This window comes from Triticum urartu, chromosome 7A (genome assembly GCF_056163025.1).
Source record: "Triticum urartu cultivar PI428250 chromosome 7A, HENAU_Tu73, whole genome shotgun sequence".
Classification (NCBI taxonomy): domain Eukaryota; kingdom Viridiplantae; phylum Streptophyta; class Magnoliopsida; order Poales; family Poaceae; genus Triticum; species Triticum urartu.
Window position 1 is genome coordinate 87,907,503 of NC_141879.1, and position 19,746 is coordinate 87,927,248.

Here is a 19,746-nt window from a genome sequence, read left to right on the forward strand (position 1 = left end):
TATAGAGCACGATTAAGACCAAGCAACAAACCACCGGAGTGACCAACAGCGGGGACGTGTTGCCACTCAAAGCGCTCCAACGGATCAATAGCAAGCAGGTCATGGAAACGAAAATCCCCCTTGATAGTTTCCTGCAGCCCCACGATATCGACGTCCTCTCTACGCATGTACTCCTTATGTTGCATCCGACGCCCCGCGTGGCCAAAGCCACGGATGTTCCAAAAGATGGCCCGCATCTAGATGACTCGGTTGCGGAGCCGGACACCTCGCGAGGTGACCGCCTTAGCCACGTGCCTCACCCTGCCACGGCAAGCCGAGGGAGGGGGGCAACCCCTGTTTCCTGATCCCCCTCTTCTGGCACGGAGAGAGCCGCGGTGGCCCCACCCTCGGGCTCACCGGGCCTCTGGACAGCACGCGCTGCCGCAGCAGCCGCGAGCGCTGCCTACGCCGTCTCCTTGGCGCGAACGAGCGAAATAAGCTGCCTGACTCCCCCCTCACCAGAAGAAACCACACCGCTCGCTTCCAACACCTCATGCAAGTGATCGTACGAAAAGGAATCAAGAACCGTGAAGCGAGGCGGAGGATTACCTGAGATCTCCATGTTCTTCTGCGCCTGGAGGAGTTGCGCCCGCTGCAGCGACAACATGTTACCCTTGGCCCCCTTGGAGCGCGAGCTTGTGCGGACCGGAGCCGCCGGCACCGTCTTGGTACGCTTGGCCTTGGCGATCGTCACCGTCTTGGCCGCCTCTTGCCTCAGCGGATCAGCGACGGATGGCAAGGTTGGGGCTGCCAGTGCCATGACCGACTGTCGAGGCGTGGGAGGCGCCCCCAGCGATTCCATCGCGCGCACCACCTCCGCGCTGACCTTGCGCACCGCCATCTTCTTCATCGGCTTGACCGAGCCGCTTAGGGTGGAGCCACGTCCACCGGACCCCGGAGTACCCACCGAATGGAGCCGCGAGGGGTTGGGGGAGAGCGCGAACGGCGAGATGCCTCCGCCCAAACCCTCCACCGAAGCCGGGGCCGCGCCCAAGGGGGGTGAGGAAACCGGCCCCATGTTTGAGCCGTACTGGTTGGGGATCGAGATGGACATCCCCTCCAGGCCCGACCCCAGCGCAGCCCCGCGAACCCCTCCACCGGCGCGGCAGGGCCCGCCGCAGAGATCCCGAGCTTGTCCCAGGCCGCGGTATCGATGGAGTCATCCTCCTCCATGCTGGCTTCTTGTTCCGGATCCTTGTCCTTGCGCTTGTCCTTGTCTTGATCCCCCGGGCCCCGACCCGCGGGTGGTGGCGGTGGGGGCGGGAGAGCAGGGGCCGCCGTGCGCGGTTGGTCCACCTCCGGCTCGAGCTTGATGGAGTAGCCCTCTCCATTGAACCAGATTTGCACAGATCCGCACAACTTGGCCGGCGCCCAACACGCAAACTCCATACGCACTGGGCCCGAACGGATTAGGGACAGTTCATCCACCACCAACGGCCGGCCGATCATAGTCGTGGCCGCCATCAGCCGCTCCACCCGCCGCTGCTTCGGAGGCACCCCCCATAGCTTCACCCAAACCTCCGGCATAGACAGCGCCTTGGGCTCGGCGAGGACCGCGTCATGGATGTCGGCGGTGATGTTGTTGATGGAGAGGAAAAGCTTCCCGCTGCGCGTCGCCATCCGTAGCATGACAGGGTCCGGGAACGCCACGGAGAAGCAGTCCGTGTCGAACGGCGCCACCTGCCAGTCCCACTCGCCCTCGAAGAGATGGGGGAGCTCGGCCTCGAGGATCTCCTTGGACAGGACGCCGGGCGCCGCCGACACCAGGGCCGCATTGGCCCCCAGCATTCCCTCCGCCGCCACATCCGCCTCCTCCGGGTATTGTAGGCAGAAGAAACCGCCACCCGCAAAGGCGTGGCCCATGGTCTGGAGCACGAGCTGCTTGCCACGCGTGGGGCAGTAGGCCGAGGCATGCCCCTCGTTGCTGCAGAGCACGCAGAGCTGCTTGAAACCGCACTCGCTCTGGTAGTGACCCGTGCGCCCGCAGCGGAAGCACTCTGGCCCACCCGCGTCCTCGGCGGGAATGGGCTCCGCCGCCGTGCCCTTGGAAGCGGATGGCTTGGAGAGCTTGGAAGGAGCCGACATCGCCGTCTTGTGCTTCTTCATCTTCGGCTTGGAGTAGGTGTCGCCGACACGGTCACCACCGTAGGGGAGGAGAGATTCCTTGCGCTTGAGCTCCGGCCCCTTCATCTTCGGCTTGGAGTAGGTGTCGCCGACGCGGTCACCACCGTAGGGGGGGAGAGATTCCTTGCGCTTGAGCTCGAGCCCCTTCTTCTTGTAGGCCTCCTTCTTCTTCTGCTTCCTCTCTTGTTCCTTGAGCCACCAAGCTGGGGGAGGCCCCCAGCCTCCCTCCTCGCCGGCATGCTCTGCCGCGCGCGACTTCGATTGGGCGCGCAAATCTCGCTCGCGACGCCTCTCTGCCTCCAAATCCGGCTCCGCCCTCTTGTCAGCACACCGCTCCGCCTTGGAGCCCATGGCAACCACCTCGGCGAAGGACCGGAGAAGGGGTGGGGGAGAAGGTGGTGGGGAAAGGGATCGGGCGGATCCACCGAAGCGCCGCACCTCAGATGGAGTGGCTGGAAACCCTAGTGAACTGTCGGAGGCCCCACGGCGGATCCAAAGCCACTTAAGTACTGCCCGCTCAGAGGACGGGCCAGACTTGGGCTTTTCCGCGCCGCCCCGCGACTCTGAGACCGTCTCCGCGGAACTAACGCCCTGGACCGCGCAAGGCCCAAGTAGGCCCCCTTGGCTCACTTCCTGGGCATGGCCCACCGGCCCAGTCCGACCAGCCTCCCCAACCCTAGGCCTGGGATCGGCCGCCTCCTCCGACGCCGCCGCCGCCCCTGCGCCCACCGGCGCCACCGCCCCAGGCTCCACCAGCCTCGCCGGCGCAGGCCCCGATCTCCGCGGAGGGGAGGCAGCCCGCGTGCTGCCCAAGGCCGCCCGCACGCCCCCCATCAACGCCGCGCCCACCAAGGGCGCTCGACCAGACACCCCTCGTCGGCGAGCACCGCAGCCGCCGGGCGCAAAGGCCCGCCTCCTCCCGACCATGAGCGAGCTCCCTGGCTCCTCAGCCCGAGCCACGAACGCGCCCAACGACGGCCGACTCGCCTCGACACGCCGAAACTCGCCATTGCTCGTCTCCGCCTCCGAATCCTCATCGTCGCTTCCCGCGGCCAGGGCCCAGAAGCGGCTCCCCGTCCAGCGCGGCGCCGCCTCCGCATCCGAGATCGCCTCCGGGGACGCCCGCGCCGACCGGCCCAGCGTCCGCACCACCGACCAGGGCGACGGCTCGTCGGGACCAACGAGCAGAGCCGCATCGCCCGCCGCGTCACCACCCGAGTTGCCAGTCCGTACCAGAGCCGTTGGACTCATCTTGATCTCATGACGTGTTAATTGTCACACGCAAAAAAATGACGTGTTAATTGCAACAGTTTTCAGAGCTAGCGTAGGTGTGCTCTCTGCGTGAAAATACCCTTCTTGTCGCGAACTCAAATGGACCTATCGTTACCAAAAGAAAAAGAAAAACACTAAACATCAAAATAAATAATAAACAAATCTGAATTTTTTGGCAGTAAATATTGTTGAATGTTTTACATACGTGCAAAATTTCATGAGGAAAAACATTCCAATTTCTCCGGACGAAAAAACATATCATTGCTCAAAAATAGTCATTTTGAGTATTGATTTTGTTTTTCTCGGCTAGAGCATTTATGAATGTCTTTCCTCACGATGGTATGTAAAAAAATCATCAATATTTGTTGCCAAAAAATTCAGAATTTTTTGATTCATTTTTACCATTTTTTTGTTGATTTTATTGTTCATCAGAGAGCATTTGAGCTCGCGAGCCAAAAGTCTCTGCGCGTTGTTTGCAGGCATCTGAACGTCCGCCACGACGCCCAGCTGAGTGATCTAACCCACCACCCTTGCCGCACGTTCCGCTCTAGAAGCCACACCACGTATTGAGTGCCGCTCAGGGGGACGTGACCTGACGGACGGCGACTTGTATTCATGCCGACCGATGTTACCGGACAGCTGACCCGGAGATGCTTCAATGCAGACACCGCGACCGTGAACCCTACTTCGACCGTTGTGGCCACACTAAAGCGGCATCAGTCTGCTTGCCCTGGTTATTTAAGCAAAAAGGCTGCACCTCCAAACCCTATTCCATCTCCTTCGCACACTGCCACTTCGCCTCTCCTATCCTCTCTATTGCACACTACCGAGATGGCCAAGTCCATGCCGACAGGAGGATCGGCGGGGAGTTCTAGCTCGTGGAGCCACCACCCACAGTCCTCGGGTCCACCACTCTGACGGGCCAGACGAAGGTGGTGCTCTCCTCGAACGATGAGGAGCAGAAACAACCACCAAATCCCACCAAGGTTCTGCGGACATACGATGAGCATGCGTGGTAGTTCGAGCCGCTGCTTGATTGGAAGCTCTTTGACCACGGTCTGACACCACCTTCTGTTGGAGTTGTGTTGAATATAGTGTACAAGGTAGGTTACAGTTGGACTTGTAGTTGTACTATGTTTAGATAGGATATGGAGTCGTGTCCTAATAGGACACTTGTATCTTAGGCCTCTCATATATAGCGGGGCTAGACACACGATGTAACCTATGCCAACATAATAGCACATGCGCGCAAGGGGGAGCCGGCGGCGTGTGCCGGCGCCCGGATGGCCGGTGTGCGGTATTGTGACAGTGTCACGGGGAGGAGTGCCCGTAGTCAGGCCCCGGGGATGTAGCCATATCGGTGAACCTCGTTAACAAATCTCGGTGTCGTGCTTGTGTGATTGCTTGGTCCTCGGATGATCGACGGTATGCCTCGGATTTATTCTAACACCTTCGCCGCCCAACCACGGCATACAAAATACCGCATTAAGGAGGAGTCGGTGTCGCACCACAACGTTGTGTTAAGGCGGAATCGGCGTCCCCATCGCGTAGCCAATACGGGCACATTGTCTAGTCGGTGTCCTCGCCACACCGTTTGTTCCGGCGCAGTAGGGAGCAGGTGCCGCCATCCCCCCGCCCCCCATCAGCGTCTGGTCGCCGTGAAGATGAACGAGGAGGTGTCCGGCCCAGCGATAGCCAATGCGTGCAGACACCTCATCTACTACGTCCGACGTGGCGGTTACGCCTCCTCGTGCGCCATGATGGCGGCTGAGTAGGCACGCTAGGATCGGCACAACATGACGCACCAGGTGGCGTTCTCTACGTTAGACGTGGCGTCAGTCTGGGTGCACACCGACCTGGACCTCGCGTTGCCTGGGCCGAGGATCGGTCCACGACCACAACGCAGACATTCACCCGCCGCGGGTGTCAAGTCATCGACCAACTTCTGAAAGTTGGTCTGAGTAGTTTGAGTGCACCAACATCGCCCTTGCCCTCGCCATCAAGGGCAAGGATAAGGAAGAGGTCGTGGCCGCAAGGCTAAGGCAGCCGGGCAGCGGCCAATCAGGGTTGCCGCGACCCTAGGAGGCCTCCAGTCACTGGAATGACGAGATAACAAGGATGACAGCGCGACAACGATGAAGGTGCCGGCGGCCTCGAATGCCATGCCTATGATGTCACCGTCCGGTACCTCGTTTAGTTTAGTTTTAGGTTTAGTTTAAATTTCTTTCAGTCTAGTTAAACTTTGTTCAATTTCATCCTTTTGTTGTAAATGTATCAGAATTTTACTAATATAATCTGGTTTACATGAATTTCATCTGTTTTTTTCCCTGAATGATGTCTACGAACACATTCGGACGTGGCAGTAGGTGTTTGATGTGTCCATTTAGATGCACATTGCCTTCACGTGCACCCAAAAAGAAGTACGAACCTGGAACCAGCAGTGTCGGCGAATGCGCATATATCCCTATTTTTAATTGTTTGGATTGCTTACCACTTATGTCACAAGGTAAAATGCGCCTATTTTTTAGTTAGGCTTGCACATGCAAAAGGTACCGAAAAGGCGAGTAGGACAAGGATACAACAGCGACGGGCTCAACCACTAATCAGGTACTCTAGTCTAGCTACTTATATATACTGTATCTAATCTATGGTGTCAAAAAAGAACTATCTCTAATCTAAGCACGATTTTGTTAGTCTGCTCGTACGGAACGCGCGCGCAAGCTCCGATTCATGACCGACAGTCTATCATATATGATAGGCATCCGTCTCCACTGATTCCACGGCTTCACGATGTTTCCATTGTTACCCAAAAATTATTTCACCCTGCTTTCTAAATAAAGCAACTATGCAAGCACACAAAATCCAAACACAAAAGTCAAAATATGAAAAATATGTTTTGCTGAGGACATAACTTAACAAGCCAAAAAAAAAAAGGGCCAACAAAGACGCAAGCAGGGATACAACCCCCTAGTCTGGCTCGGCGGAGGCGGAGGGAGGGTTAGCGCCAGGAAAAAGGCCAATGAACGGAGGCTGGAGATGAGGTCATCAATGGCGCCATGCTCCTGGGACGGCTAAACGGCTTCCACGGCTGCAGAAACCACACCATTTAGAGATCGCATCAGTAGGTCGGCACATTGAAAACCGCCCGATCACAAGTCTATTAAGAATAGTCCAAAGCGTTCACACAACGACCCAATGCCGAGTCGCCTATTGTCGCGGGACCGAGCCGAGCAGGCTGCTTGGAATTCCTCATAGAGGTCCGGGAAGGTTTCCACCACTTCACTCGTTGAACTTCATATAAATATTACTCCCTCTGATCCATATTACTCCCTCTGTTCATTTTTATAAGACGCTGTAGCCATTTCAGACAGCAGTCAAAATAGTTCAATGTGTATTGTCTGAAACGTCTTATAAAAATGAAGGGAGAGAGTACTTGTCGTTTAAACGGATATATCTCGAAGATAAGTAATATAGACGGGAGGGAGTATAAAGAACTTTTTGTGGGTCTTATAAAGATGTTTCGAGCCTTCGTTAAATTTAGTTGCCTATCGTTGTGCCAGAAAGCAGCTCACGATTTGTCCTTCGTCGAAGATGTTCCGATTAATGCGCGTCCTTTTCAGGTACGAACGTTTTTGGTGTGGTCCGGCAGCCCGCTGATGTTCGCTGCCTTGCTCACTTGTTGTTTTCTGAGAGTGTAGCACGGCGAAGAGCGGAGCGGCCGGAAGGGCAGGAAGCCCGTCACGCCCCCTCTCCGCTTCCTCTGACTCACGGAGGTTGGCCGGGAAGGTGGCCGTGATCACCGGCGCGGCGAGCGGCATCGGGAAGGTGACCGCCGCCGAGTTCGTCCGGAACGGCGCCAAGGTCGTGCTCGCCGACGTCCAGGACAGCCTGGGCCGCGCCGTGGCCGCCGAGCTCGGCGACCCGGACACGGCCTGTTACACCCGCTGCGACGTCACGGACGAGGGGCAGGTGGCGGCCGCCGTGGACCTCGCCGTGGCGCGGCACGGCCGGCTCGACGTCATGTTCAACAACGCCGGGATCACGGGCGGCAACTACGCGGGCTCCCCCATCGAGTCCCTGGACATGGCCGACTTCGACCGCGTCATGGCCGTCAACCTCCGCGGCGTGGCCGCCGGCATCAAGCACGCGGCGCGCGCCATGGTCCCGCGCGGCGCGGGGTGCATCCTCTGCACGTCCAGCACGGCGGGCGCGCTGGGCGGGTCGGGCCCCCACGCGTACAGCGTCTCCAAGATGGCCGTCGTCGGCATGGTGCGGTCCGCGGCGGCGGAGCTGGCGGCGCGCGGCGTGAGGGTGAACGCCATCTCGCCGTACGCCATCGCGACGCCCATGGGGGCGCGCTCCGCGAGGGAGATGCTAGGCCTCCCGCCGGGGGGCGCCGGCGACGAGGAGTTGATCAGGCGGCTGTTCGACGAGGACATCAACGAGATGGGCGGCGGCGTGGTGCTGCGCGCGGAGGACGTTGCGAGGGCGGCGGTGTTCCTGACGTCTGAGGATGCCAGGTACATCACCGGGCATAATCTCATGGTCGACGGCGGGTTCTCCGTCGTGAAGCCGCTCAACGTCCCGGCCTGTTGAGGACGGCGAGAATCGTGCCGGGTTACAGGAAATTAAACACAAAATAAATCTGAAGAAAAAGAAACGGAAAATAATCCTATATGACCGGATCGTATGGACGTAAACTGGAAACCCTTCCTGTGTGACAACTGGCAAACCGAATCTCAAAGCATCCCATCCGACATGTCCAGCCGCATGACATCTGAACAGTGTATTTGGGTCTCAGTTTTCAGAGCTCCGTGTACATTGGTTCATTTTTCAAGTAAAACGGAATTGAGCTGCTCTGAAAGGTTGGGATTATTTGACTGAAGATGTACCTTTCTATTTGGTGTTTGGTTGAGGAGGAACATGATAGAGTAAAATCTATTTTAAGAAAAAGTGTTTCGATCAAGATGTTTTGGTTACTTATCATCCCAACCAAATGGCATAGTCGACCTTAGATTATTGAATTATCATGTTCTACTAAATTTGGAATATTCCTCCTAACTTTGTTTCATCATCCCAACCAAATGGCATAGTCGACCTTAGATTATTGAATGATCATGTTTTACTGAACTTTATTCAAATTTAAGCACTTGGAATCTCATGGTTCTGGAACACATAGTTTACATGTCGTTAAACTGATGGAGGCGATCCACCATTAAGCATCTGAATTGTCAACTTTGAATTGGGTTGTTATTTCTTAACACGCACTTACCACTATATCTTAAGGACAATTGTAGAGCACATATGTGTCGTGACTGATTGTCAAACTTCAAAAAAACATAAAAGGTATATCGATGAAAAAAAGAGAGTAGATAAGAAATTACTTTTCTTATACTATGCAGAATTCTCCATTCTGCAACATCTGAGTTAGAAAATCATACTCGATAAACACTGACATAATATCCTACTCTAGAAATCTCTATGGTATTTGTTAAACTCCATATATTATAACACCCGGCCAAGTTAAATAAAATCACTAAAGAAGACACACAGACATGTAATCACACTGTATTGCATATGTGGTATAAGCAATAAATTGAGAAAGGTGAGATCGAAGCTGACCTGCTCCCTCCCACCTGCTCCTTCACGCCGGCGGCCACTCTCGCCCCGGCGTCCACTTTCCTCGGCGTCGGTCGCTCCGGCCGCGCCACCCAGCCCGCGGCCTCGGCCATGGCCTCGTCTCCCCCACCCTCCGCCGCCGTCGGGCGCTCCCGTGAGGACAGATGGCTCGAGTCAAGCCCTTCATCCGCCAGGTCGCCGCCCACCTACCGCCAGGTTCTCTGTCGTCCGTCATCGCCATCCCGGGCGCCCGCTCCCTCCCGTTCTCCATTCCCTGCGCCGTCGCCGACGGGCCGGGCTCCGCCGTCTGCCCCGCGCCCACCTCTCCGCTCCGAGATCTGCCGGATGCCCTTGGAGGAGGTGGACGCGCGCGTGCCTTGGCAGGTGATGGCGAATCGAAAGCGGCCCCGTCCGCGCGCGCAGGACAGCCGCCGATGTGGCCCGGGCGTGCGGCCCCGCCCTAACCCTCTCCGGTGTCTATATAAACCGGAGGGTTTTAGTCCGTAGGACAACATAGACAACAACAATCATACCATAGGCTAGCTTCTAGGGTTTAGCCTCTCTGATCTCGTGGTAGATCTACTCTTGTACTACCCATATCATCAATATTAATCAAGCAGGACATAGGGTTTTACCTCCATCGAGAGGGCCCGAACCTGGGTAAAACTTCATGTCCCTTGCCTCCTGTTACCATCTGGCCTAGACGCACAGTTCGGGACCCCCTACCCGAGATCCGCCGGTTTTTACACCGACATTGGTGCTTTCATTGAGAGTTCCTCTGTGTCGTCACCGTCAGGCTTGATGGCTCCTACGATCATCAATGGCGAGGCAGTCCAGGGTGAGACCTTCCTCCCCGAACAGATCTTCGTCTTCGGCGGCTTCGCACTGCGGGCCAATTCACTTGGCCATCTGGAGCAGATCGAAAGCTACGCCCCTGTCCGTCAGGTCAGATTTGGAAGTTTAAACTACATGGCTGACATCCGCGGGGACTTGATCTTCGACGGATTCGAGCCACTGCCGAGCGCGACGCACTGTCCTGACGAGCATGATCTAGCTCTGCCGCTGAACAGTGCCCTGGAGGCCACACCCGCATCGGCTTCGACCCTTAATTCGGAGCCAACTGCGCCGATCGAGGATGGGCGGTTGGACGCCACCTCGGGGGCTGCGATCCCAACGGCGATCGAGCCAAACACCAGCCCCGCACTCCACGAGACTCGTGACTCCGAGGAGCCGGACTCCTCTCCGGACTCCGAACCCCCCGCGCCCCTGCCAATCGAATCCGATTGGGCGCCGATCATGGAGTTTACTACCGCGGACATCTTTCAGCACTCGCCTTTCGGCACTACGGTCAGCAAGGTTGGGATTCGGACGATGGAGAAATTCAAAGCCCACCCACCACCCACTTGGTAGCCACTGTCGACGATTTAACCGACATGCTCGACTTCGACTCCGACGACATTGACGGTATGGACGCCGGTGAAGGAGACGATAAAGAACCAGCACCTATTGAGCCTGGAGCGCCACCTCGTCATACGACGTATACATGGTGGACGCACCAAAAGATGACGACGAGGAACGGAGGGACACACTGAAGGATTGTTCCCTCGAAAAGCAGTCAAAGCGGCGACGCAAGCGCCGCCCCAAAACCTTCCTTGATAGAAATAGCGATCACACAGACCCAGCGCTGGAGCAGGGCGAACCGCTGCCGGACAACGGCAATCCGGATAATCAAACTGAACAAACAAATCCTATCAAGGATAATGGTCCGGACGACATAACGCCGGACAGGCACCCGGAGCAGCAGAATGCCCGTAAAAGGCTTGTTGCCACCGCGAGGAGTCTTAAAAAGCAGAAGCGAAGGCTCAAGGCCACGCAAAACACACTCCAATTCAGATGGAGCAAAATACTCAACACTGCAGCAAGGTACGGCGACAATCGCCCCTCCAAGAGCTACCCAAAGCGGAAGCTGCTACCCGAATTCGATGAGGAGGCCTCAGACCCCCCACAACCAAATATCAAAGCAGCCACCTGGTCGGATAGACGACCCCTCTACCAACATAGAACAACATTCAACGTCGCTCACTATACAACACGCGACCCATGCGAGGGCTCGCACCCAAAGGACGGTGCAACAAGATCCATCTATGGACCACGCAAGCGCGCCCCAGCATACAATGCAACACAACAAACATCCGAACAACGCGGCACACCCAGCTACAGGGGTGCCGCACACCCCCTATGTTTCACCGATGAGGTGCTGGATCATGAATTTCCAGAGGGATTCAGGCCCGTAAACATAGAGGCATACGACGGAATAACAGACCCTGGGGTCTGGATTGAGGACTACATCCTTCATATCCATATGGCTCGAGGAGATGATCTCCACGCCATCAAGTACTTACCCCTCAAGCTCAAAGGGCCAGCTCGTCACTGGCTCAAAGGCCTCCCCGAAAGCTCCATTGGAAGTTGGGAAGAGCTCGAAGATGCCTTTCGGGCAAATTTTCAAGGGACTTATGTCCGACCTCCGGATGCGGACGATCTGAGTCATATAACTAAACAGCCCGGAGAGTCAACCCGAAAGCTTTGGAATAGGTTTCTTACTAAAAAGAACCAGATTGTCGACTTTACGGACACCGAAGCCTTAGCGGCTTTCAAGCATAGCGTCCGTGACGAATGGCTCGCCAAACACCTCGGCCAAAATAAGCCGAGAATGATGGCCGCATTAACAAACCTCATGACCCGCTTTTGCACGGGTGAGGACAGCTGGCTAGCCAGATGCAGCACCAGCGACCCCAGTACATCTGAAGTTAGAGATGGAAACGGGAAATCACGGCGCAACAGCAATAACAAATGCCGGAATAAACAAGACAACACGAAGGGCACGGCAGTAAATGCCGGATTCAAAGTTTCTCGGCCAGGTCAAAAGCCGCCCCCCCAAAGGCACCAGGGATGAACTGTCCAGCCTCAACAAAATTCTGGACCAAGTATGTCAGATCCATAGTACCCCTGGCAAACCTGCTAATCATACCCACAGAGAATGTTGGGTCTTCAAGCAGTCCGGCAAGCTCAACGCCGTACACAAGGGGGAGGATACACCAAGTGAAGACGAGGACGAACCTCCCAAGCAAGACAAGGGGGAACAAAAGAAATTTCCACCCGAAGTCAAAACAGTAAACGTGTTACACGTGATCAAGGGAAAAAACAATGCGGCACTCCCAGAAAAATATACCCAAGCGCCTATCACCACGAAGTCCTGCCACTGGTCATTTCAACCGATCACTTTCGACCATCGCGATTACTCAGCAAGTATCCGACATACAAGATGGGCTGCCCTGGTATTAGACCCAGTAATTGGCGGACATCACTTCACACGAGTCTTGATGGACGGCGGCAGCAGCCTAAACCTAATATATCAGGATACAATTCGTGGGATGGGGTTAGACCCAACACAAATTCTCCATAGCAATACTACCTTTAAAGGAGTAACGCCGGGCCCAGGGGCTCGTTGCACGAGCTCCCTCCTACTACAAGTTATATTCGGCTCCCCCGATAACTTCCGTCGCGAGCATTTAACTTTCCACATCGCTCCGTTTCAAAGTGGCTATCAAGCACTGCTCGGACGCGAAGCTTTTGCTCGCTTTAATGCAATACCACACTACGCCTCCCTCGCACTCAAGATGCCCGGTCCACGTGGCATCATTTCAGTGCACGGAAATATCAAGCGATCTCTGCGCGCCGAAGAGAGTGAGGCTGCCTTGGCAGCTGCACACTAAAGGCGCCCGGACAAGCATCCAATAGGTTGTCAAGACCTCAGACACAACTAATCAAGTCCGGCGCCACTACTTATACCGAATAAACAGTCACACCCCTATTTTTCAATACAAGGGGCTCAACGCGCGCAGACAAGTGGCAATTTCTTCTCATCTTGAATTACACATGGTTTCTTTAGAAAACTATCTTTTTGCATGACAACCTTTTCACCTAAATTCCTCTCTTTTACAGATGATCATCGTGCTACACCCGTCCAGGATACGGCACAACGGAGACACAGGCGCAGACGTGCAGCAGGGACCCGCCCCAAGGATTCTTTTTAGATTAAGACCCTGCTTAAACCTTTTTTACTGTCTCTTGTTGATACATATCCACCGTTGAGAAGGATACTGACGTCTTGGTATGTGGCCACGCCAGAACAATGCACATACCTGGACACAAGGGGCTTCTTACAAAGGCCATTCTTTAGGCCCGGTTTATACCACAAAGACCGAATACCTTAGGGAGTGTTTGGCGTCGCGAGTTTGGCCCTATATGCATCAGCTCTGAATCATTGTCTTTGGTCAAATGTTGGGTTTGCCCGGCTCCTGTGTTTTGGTGCCTTACGTTCCGCTTTACCGGCTAAGGTAGCACCAGGAGAACTATTGCGATTGTGCACTGGTTCATCCGGACAAGCACCTCAGTAGAGAAAGCCGAAAACTGACTGTCATGATATAGCGTGAGACTGGTCAACCACTCGATGACCTATGGGAATGTTAGAATTCCTCCGCCTTAACGAAGGGCCGTTTCCCGGCCAGGCATGTACGCACCCCGGGATCGGGAGAGTGCGGAGCCACCAGGGGCTATCTAGTAGCCCCACTGTCAAACTCCTATGGCTAAGTGAAAGTGTTAAAGCGTTATAGTCCGGTTGCCTCGCTCGCTCCGCTATCACCTCCTTTATAGGACCAAGACGTTGGGTCAAGTGTGAACGTGTGTTTTTGCGAGCACCTCCGCATTATATGCGTGGGGGTTCAAGCCGACGACTGCAATCTTTCAGGTTATACACATGTATACATAAACGGCCGCCCAGGAGGCATCATATCACTTTCAGGCAAAAGTATAAAAATAGCCTTATGAATATTTATAAAAGCATTTCGCTTACAAAGATATTACATATCACTCAAACATAATATTTTTTGAGCACTGGGTCTCTATCAAACGAGCACCCTCAAGAACTTCCTCAAAGTAGTGCTCAGCAGCCCTTCGACCTATGGCCGAATCCCGCGCTGCAACAGTGGTAGCATCCATCTCCGCCCAGTATGCTTTAACACGGGTAAAGGCCATTCGTGCGCCCTCTATGCACGCCGACCTCTTCATCGCATTAATGCGCGGCACCACGTCAAGGAACTGCTGCACCAAGCTGAAATAGCTGTTCGGTTTTGACCTTTCCAGCCATAGCTGATCCACAACAGACCTCATGGAGAGTCCGGATAACCTATTTAGTTCGGCCCATTCAGCTAATTGATCAGTCAATGAAAGCGGACGCTCGGGAGAATGGAATTGTTTCCAAAACAGCTGGTCTACTTCACGGTTCGTCTGACTCTGGAAGTACTTGGCCGCATCGGCAGCGCTCGCTGCCAAATCCCTATACACATCCTCCGAACTCCACAGCCGATCCAGAGGGGCATACCGTGGATCTCCGAACTTCCTCTGCAACATAAAGGATTTCCCAGCCACAATATCCCCGGCTTCCCGCAGCTCCTCCTTCTTTGCCCTCATAGCAGAGCAGAGGTCTTTTTTCGTCGCAGCAGCCTTCTCAAGGTCCGATGACTTCGCTTGGTTTTCCTTTTCAAGGACCCAACAACGGTCGGCGGCGGCTTTCAATTCTATGGCCATCTTGGCCATCTTGTCTCGGCTCTCGCCATGCGCGGCCTTCTCGGCTCGCAACTCTTCGGCCGCCTTCAAAGCAGCCGCGTTACCCAACCTCGCTTGTTCCTTGGCTCGGGCAAGTTCCGCCCGCAAGGCTTCAACAGTGGCAGCTCCATCTGCAGTCATAACATATTAACGATATTGGCTTCATGCTGCTCTTACTATGCGGCGTTTACCAGATAATGACACTTACCCTGTGCCTCGCCAAGCCTTTTGTTAACAAGCTCGATGTCGGCGTCTGCCGCATCCAACTGCCGTTTTAAATGGGCAAACTCGCCAGTCCCGCCAGCCACCGGAGTTTCCATCACCTGCACATAAAGGCAGTACGGTTATTAACTGGGAATACGATCCTCTGTTCGTCATCATTTCTGACGACAACCAGAGTCTCAGGGGCTACTATCTACACAGGGCACACCTAGCATGTGCAGGACTATCATACATTATTTTACATACCTCAAAGCCTGTCAGTAGACTCATAAAAGCTTCATGCAATCCGCTTTCGGCGGACGCGATTCTCTCCACCACCGTATCCATCAGCATACAGTGTTCATCTGAGATGGCCGCTCGCCCCACCAACTCCCTCAGAACATCCGATTGCGCACTAGACGGTGTCGGACTCTTTTGTCTGCTCTCTTCGGGAGCCGGACACTGGGAGCTTCGGGGGTCGATGGGATTATCTTCTGGCCTCACCGGATTCGGAGAGGCCCTCCGCGATGACACTTCAGGGTCGCCCGCTTCTGGAGCGGAGGAGTCTGGAGGAGGCGTTTCGCTCTCCATCATCTCTGGAAGAAGATCCCCCAAAGACGAGCTCATTTGAGAGGGGATAAGGCCCGAACTGCAAAAATATAGGCGGTGGTTATTTTCTCAGAAGAAAAAGATGGCATATCTGTACTGTTAAAGTATTTTGGGTCACTTACGACTCGCGGGAGAATTGATCCCCCCGCGGACTTTGTGCGGCAACAGCACCCCCCAAGGTAGGACCCCCTGTGGGAGATTTCTTCTCCCGTTTGGGAGTCTCGGCTTCCGAATCCCTGGGCGCAGTCCTTTTCCTCTTCTGGTTGTCTTCCTTAATGGAGATGCTCGCTCCCTCGGTTAGAATGGGCAGCGTTGGGGGCCCGCGTCCGCCCGTATTACCCTCCATAGTATCTTCCTTTAAGGGCTCCGGGCAAGGTGCGGTCTGGAGCATCTTTTCCAATACCGGATTTTCCAAACCCTCAGGGAGGGGGGCCGAACACCGAATCAACTTCGCCTTTGTTAGCCAGTCCTGGTCAAAAAGCAAACTCTCAGAAATAACTTCATAGCAAAGGAGAGGTAGTATGTTCGGCTGGAAGATGCCTTACCTATTCGGCGGCGCGGTTACAGCTCAGGCCCACGTCCTTGGTGATTTCCGGACACTCCACTTGAGGTCCGAAGAATGACTTGTACATCTCCTCGTGCGTCAGGCCGAGGAAATTTTGAATGACACGCGGTCCCTCGGGATTGAACTCCCACAAGCAAAGGGGCCGGCGTTTGCAAGGCTGGACTTGACGAACCAGCATGACTTGTATCACCGCAATCAAACTGAGATCTCCATTAAAGAGGTCTCGAATGAGGCTTTGCAGTATAGGCACGTCCTTGGCTGGACCCCAGCTCAGTCCTCTGCTAATCCACGACATCAGTTGTGGTGGAGGGCCCGAACGGAAAATGGGGGCGGCCGCCCACTTGGCACTTCTAGGAGCCGTGATGTAGAACCACTCCTGTTGCCACAATTCAGATACCTCTGGGATGGAACCTTTGGGCCATGAAGCACCCTTCATCTTGCATATTGAGACACCTCCACACGCCGCATGTTGCCCCTCGATCATCTTCGGCTTTACTTCAAAGGTCTTGAGCCATAGGCCAAAGTGAGGGGTAACCCGGAGGAAGGCCTCGCACACGACAATAAATGTCGTGATATGAAGAAAGGAGTCCGGAGCTAGATCATGGAAATCTAGCCCGTGCTAAAACATCAAGCCCCTGACGAAAGGATCCAAAGCAAGGCCTAGACCTCGGAGGAAGTGGGAGACGAACACGACGCTCTCGTTGGGTTCAGGGGAAGGGACGGCCTGCCCCTGGGGAGGCAGCCGATGCAAAATCTCAGCGGTCAGATATCTGGCCTCCCTCAACTTTTTGATGTCTTCTTCCGTGACGGAGGAAGGCACCCATCGGCCTTGAAGGCTAGATCCGGACATGACTGAAGGTTCGGAGCACCTGACCTGGACTTTGGGCGTTTGAGCTTGAGGCGGGGGAAGGATTCGATTGAGCACGGGAGGGAAAAATAAAAGCCTTGTCCCTTTATAAAGAGGGTGAATATCAAGCATCCTCTCCGTGTCCGTTTGGACTTGCCTATAATCTAGGAGTCCCAGAAGCGGTTGGGTTACCCACGCCCGTATTGATGAGAATCCCGGAATAAGGGGACACGATCTCTGCTTTAACAAGACGTGCCAAGGGAACCGCCTCGCATAACACGCTGAGGTGGGGTAATAAAACGATTCGGAGAAAGGCTTGGCCGCGGTGCGATATCACACTACGGAATACGTCAGCAGATTAGATTTGTGTAAATATTATTCTCTCTTTGGCAATATGTGGAAACTTATTTTGCAGAGCCGTACACTGTCTTTGTGTTCAAAATCTTCTATGAAGTACTTGGAGGAGGAACCCGCCTTGCAATGCCGAAGACAATCTGCGCGCCGGACTCGTCATCATTGAAGCCTGGTTCAGGGGCTACTGAGGGAGTCCTGGATTAGGGGGTGTTCGGATAGCGGGACTATACCTTCAGCCGGACTCCTAGACTATGAAGATACAAGATTGAAGACTTCGTCCCGTGTCCGGAAGGGACTTTCCTTGGCGTGGAAGGCAAGCTTGGCGATACGGATATTCAGATCTCCTACCATTGTAACCGACTTTGTGTAACCCTAACCCTCTCCGGTGTCTATATAAACCGGAGGGTTTTAGTCCGTAGGACAACATAGACAACAACAATCATACCATAGGCTAGCTTCTAGGGTTTAGCCTCTCTGATCTCGTGGTAGATCTACTCTTGTACTACCCATATCATCAATATTAATCAAGCAGGGCGTAGGGTTTTACCTCCATCGAGAGGGCCCGAACCTGGGTAAAACTTCGTGTCCCTTGCCTCCTGTTACCATCCGGCCTAGACGCACAGTTCGGGACCCCCTACCCGAGATCCGCCGGTTTTGACACCAACACCCCCCCCCTCCGCTTCGGCGCCGCGTCCCTGCTCCGGCCACCACGGATGGCCACCCCTCGTCCTCAGGATCCATGGCTGCCACGCGCACCTCCTCGGGCTTGCTCACGCCCATGTCGAGTGCTTCTGGGGCCGGTGCACCCGTGCTCTTCGGGACTGCCCAGGGCGCCAGATCGCCCTCGGACCATGCGTCCCCCGAGTCCTCCGGGTGGACTGCGGCGGCTTCGTCTCGGGCCGCCCTGCCGTCTCCTTCCACCTTTGCCCCTGCGACTTCCTCGCGGACCTCCTCGCCGGCCTCAGTCGCCTCCTCCGTCGCCACGCCGCTCTCCGGGCACCCAGCATTTCGGCCTGCGGCCGCTGTGTGCTACCACCTGCGCTCCCAGGAGATCATCGAGGCAGAGCGTGCACTGGAGCGCGCGCTGCTCATCATCATCGCGGGTTGCTGCACGGGCGTGTCGCGGGAGGAGGTTGCCGACGCCATTTGCTCTCAGTGCGACCTTGCAGCTAACGAGTTCACCATTCACAAGCATGCTCAAGAAGACTTCCTCCTCCGCTTCTCCAACATGGAGTCCCGTGCCCGCGTCGCCCTGAGCCGTGTTCGCACTTCCCGGTTCAGGCTGATCTTCCATCCATGGGGCCGCGAGGCCGGCTCTGAGCCCGTTAAGGCACTCTTCCTCGTGTCCCTCGAGCCCTATGGCATCCCTGATCACGCTTGGCACCGGGCGGCCGCCGAGACCCTGCTTGCCCCCTTCTGGAAGTTCGAGCACCTCGCCCCCGAGACCCGCAACCTCGCCGACATGTCCGTCTTCCGTTTAAGTGCATGGACCATCAACCCGGACGCGATCCTGCGCTCCTCCGAGCTCCTCTTGCCGGGCGACGACGCCGTGGAGCTTGACACCGACCCGGACCGCGCTGAGCGCCTCGCGCTTGGGCTCGCGCGCTTTCCCGTCCGGATTCATGTGGCCTCCTGCGTCGACTACCGCCGGCCACCCCCGCCCCCTCCGCCTGCTTCCGACAATGGAGCTGCGCAGGACTCCCCCCTGTTGCCTCCACGCTGGCCGCAACACCATCAGTTCCCTCCTGCCCGTTCCGGTGGCTCTCGGCGGCACCCTGGTCGGGGCGGCCACCGGCGCGGCCGTCGCCATGTGCACGTGCCTCCTCCGTGCCGTGGATGGGAAGGAATCTTGGGGGCCTGCCTAGATGCTTTTCCCTCCGCTGACCGAGTCTCCGCACGGCTCCGATTGGGCGACCTTCCTCTGCTGACCGAGGCTGGGCCACGTGATGCGCCGGACGCGCCATCCCCCGCGTTGGAGGCCAGCCCATCCGACCCTGTGCAGACCCTGGGGTCCCAGGTGTCTCGAGATGCGTGCATTTCAAACCAGCCAACTAGCGCCGCGCCTTCCTCCCCAAGCCACGTTGGGCCATCCCTGGCGATGCTAATCAGCCAACCAGGAGTCGACACCACCCCTCCTCGTGACGATGGGCCTACGTCATGCCTGCTGCTGGGAGACATTGGGGGCCCATCTGGATCCTCCCACCTGCTGCTGATACGACTGACGCAGGAGATTCGTCTGCGGCCAATCCCACGCCTCCCCACCCCCTGTCCCCATGCAGCCCGGATCCTGAGCCGACCGAGGCCCCACCCCGCCTGGTCGCTGCCTCTCTTGACGCACCCTTGGATTGCTTGGACCGCGCCGTTCCCGAGCCTATGGCGGGCCCGTCCTGCTTGGGCGTGGTGCTGCATGTTGCACCCACCGGCTCGGTCGATGACAGGTCGGCCCCATCGC

General features: G+C 55.9%; 1 protein-coding gene across 1 annotated transcript; it reads left to right on the top strand.

Moving 5' to 3' along the window:
- The first annotated feature begins 6,903 nt into the window (after positions 1 to 6,903).
- Positions 6,904 to 8,417, top strand: LOC125521101 (momilactone A synthase-like). Its single transcript, XM_048686150.2, has 2 exons — positions 6,904 to 7,055; positions 7,134 to 8,417. Exons 1-2 carry the CDS (start codon positions 7,027 to 7,029, stop codon positions 8,029 to 8,031), a joined length of 927 nt encoding a protein of 308 aa, XP_048542107.2. The 5' UTR covers positions 6,904 to 7,026; the 3' UTR covers positions 8,032 to 8,417.
- The last annotated feature ends 11,329 nt before the right edge of the window (positions 8,418 to 19,746 follow it).

Excerpts from the sequence above, each read along its gene's own strand:
- LOC125521101 (XM_048686150.2), top strand. The coding sequence starts at position 7,027 with ATGTTCCGATTAATGCGCGTCCTTTTCAG. Across the intron at positions 7,056-7,133 it reads TTAATGCGCGTCCTTTTCAG|CACGGCGAAGAGCGGAGCGG; the intron begins GTACGAACGTTT and ends CTGAGAGTGTAG.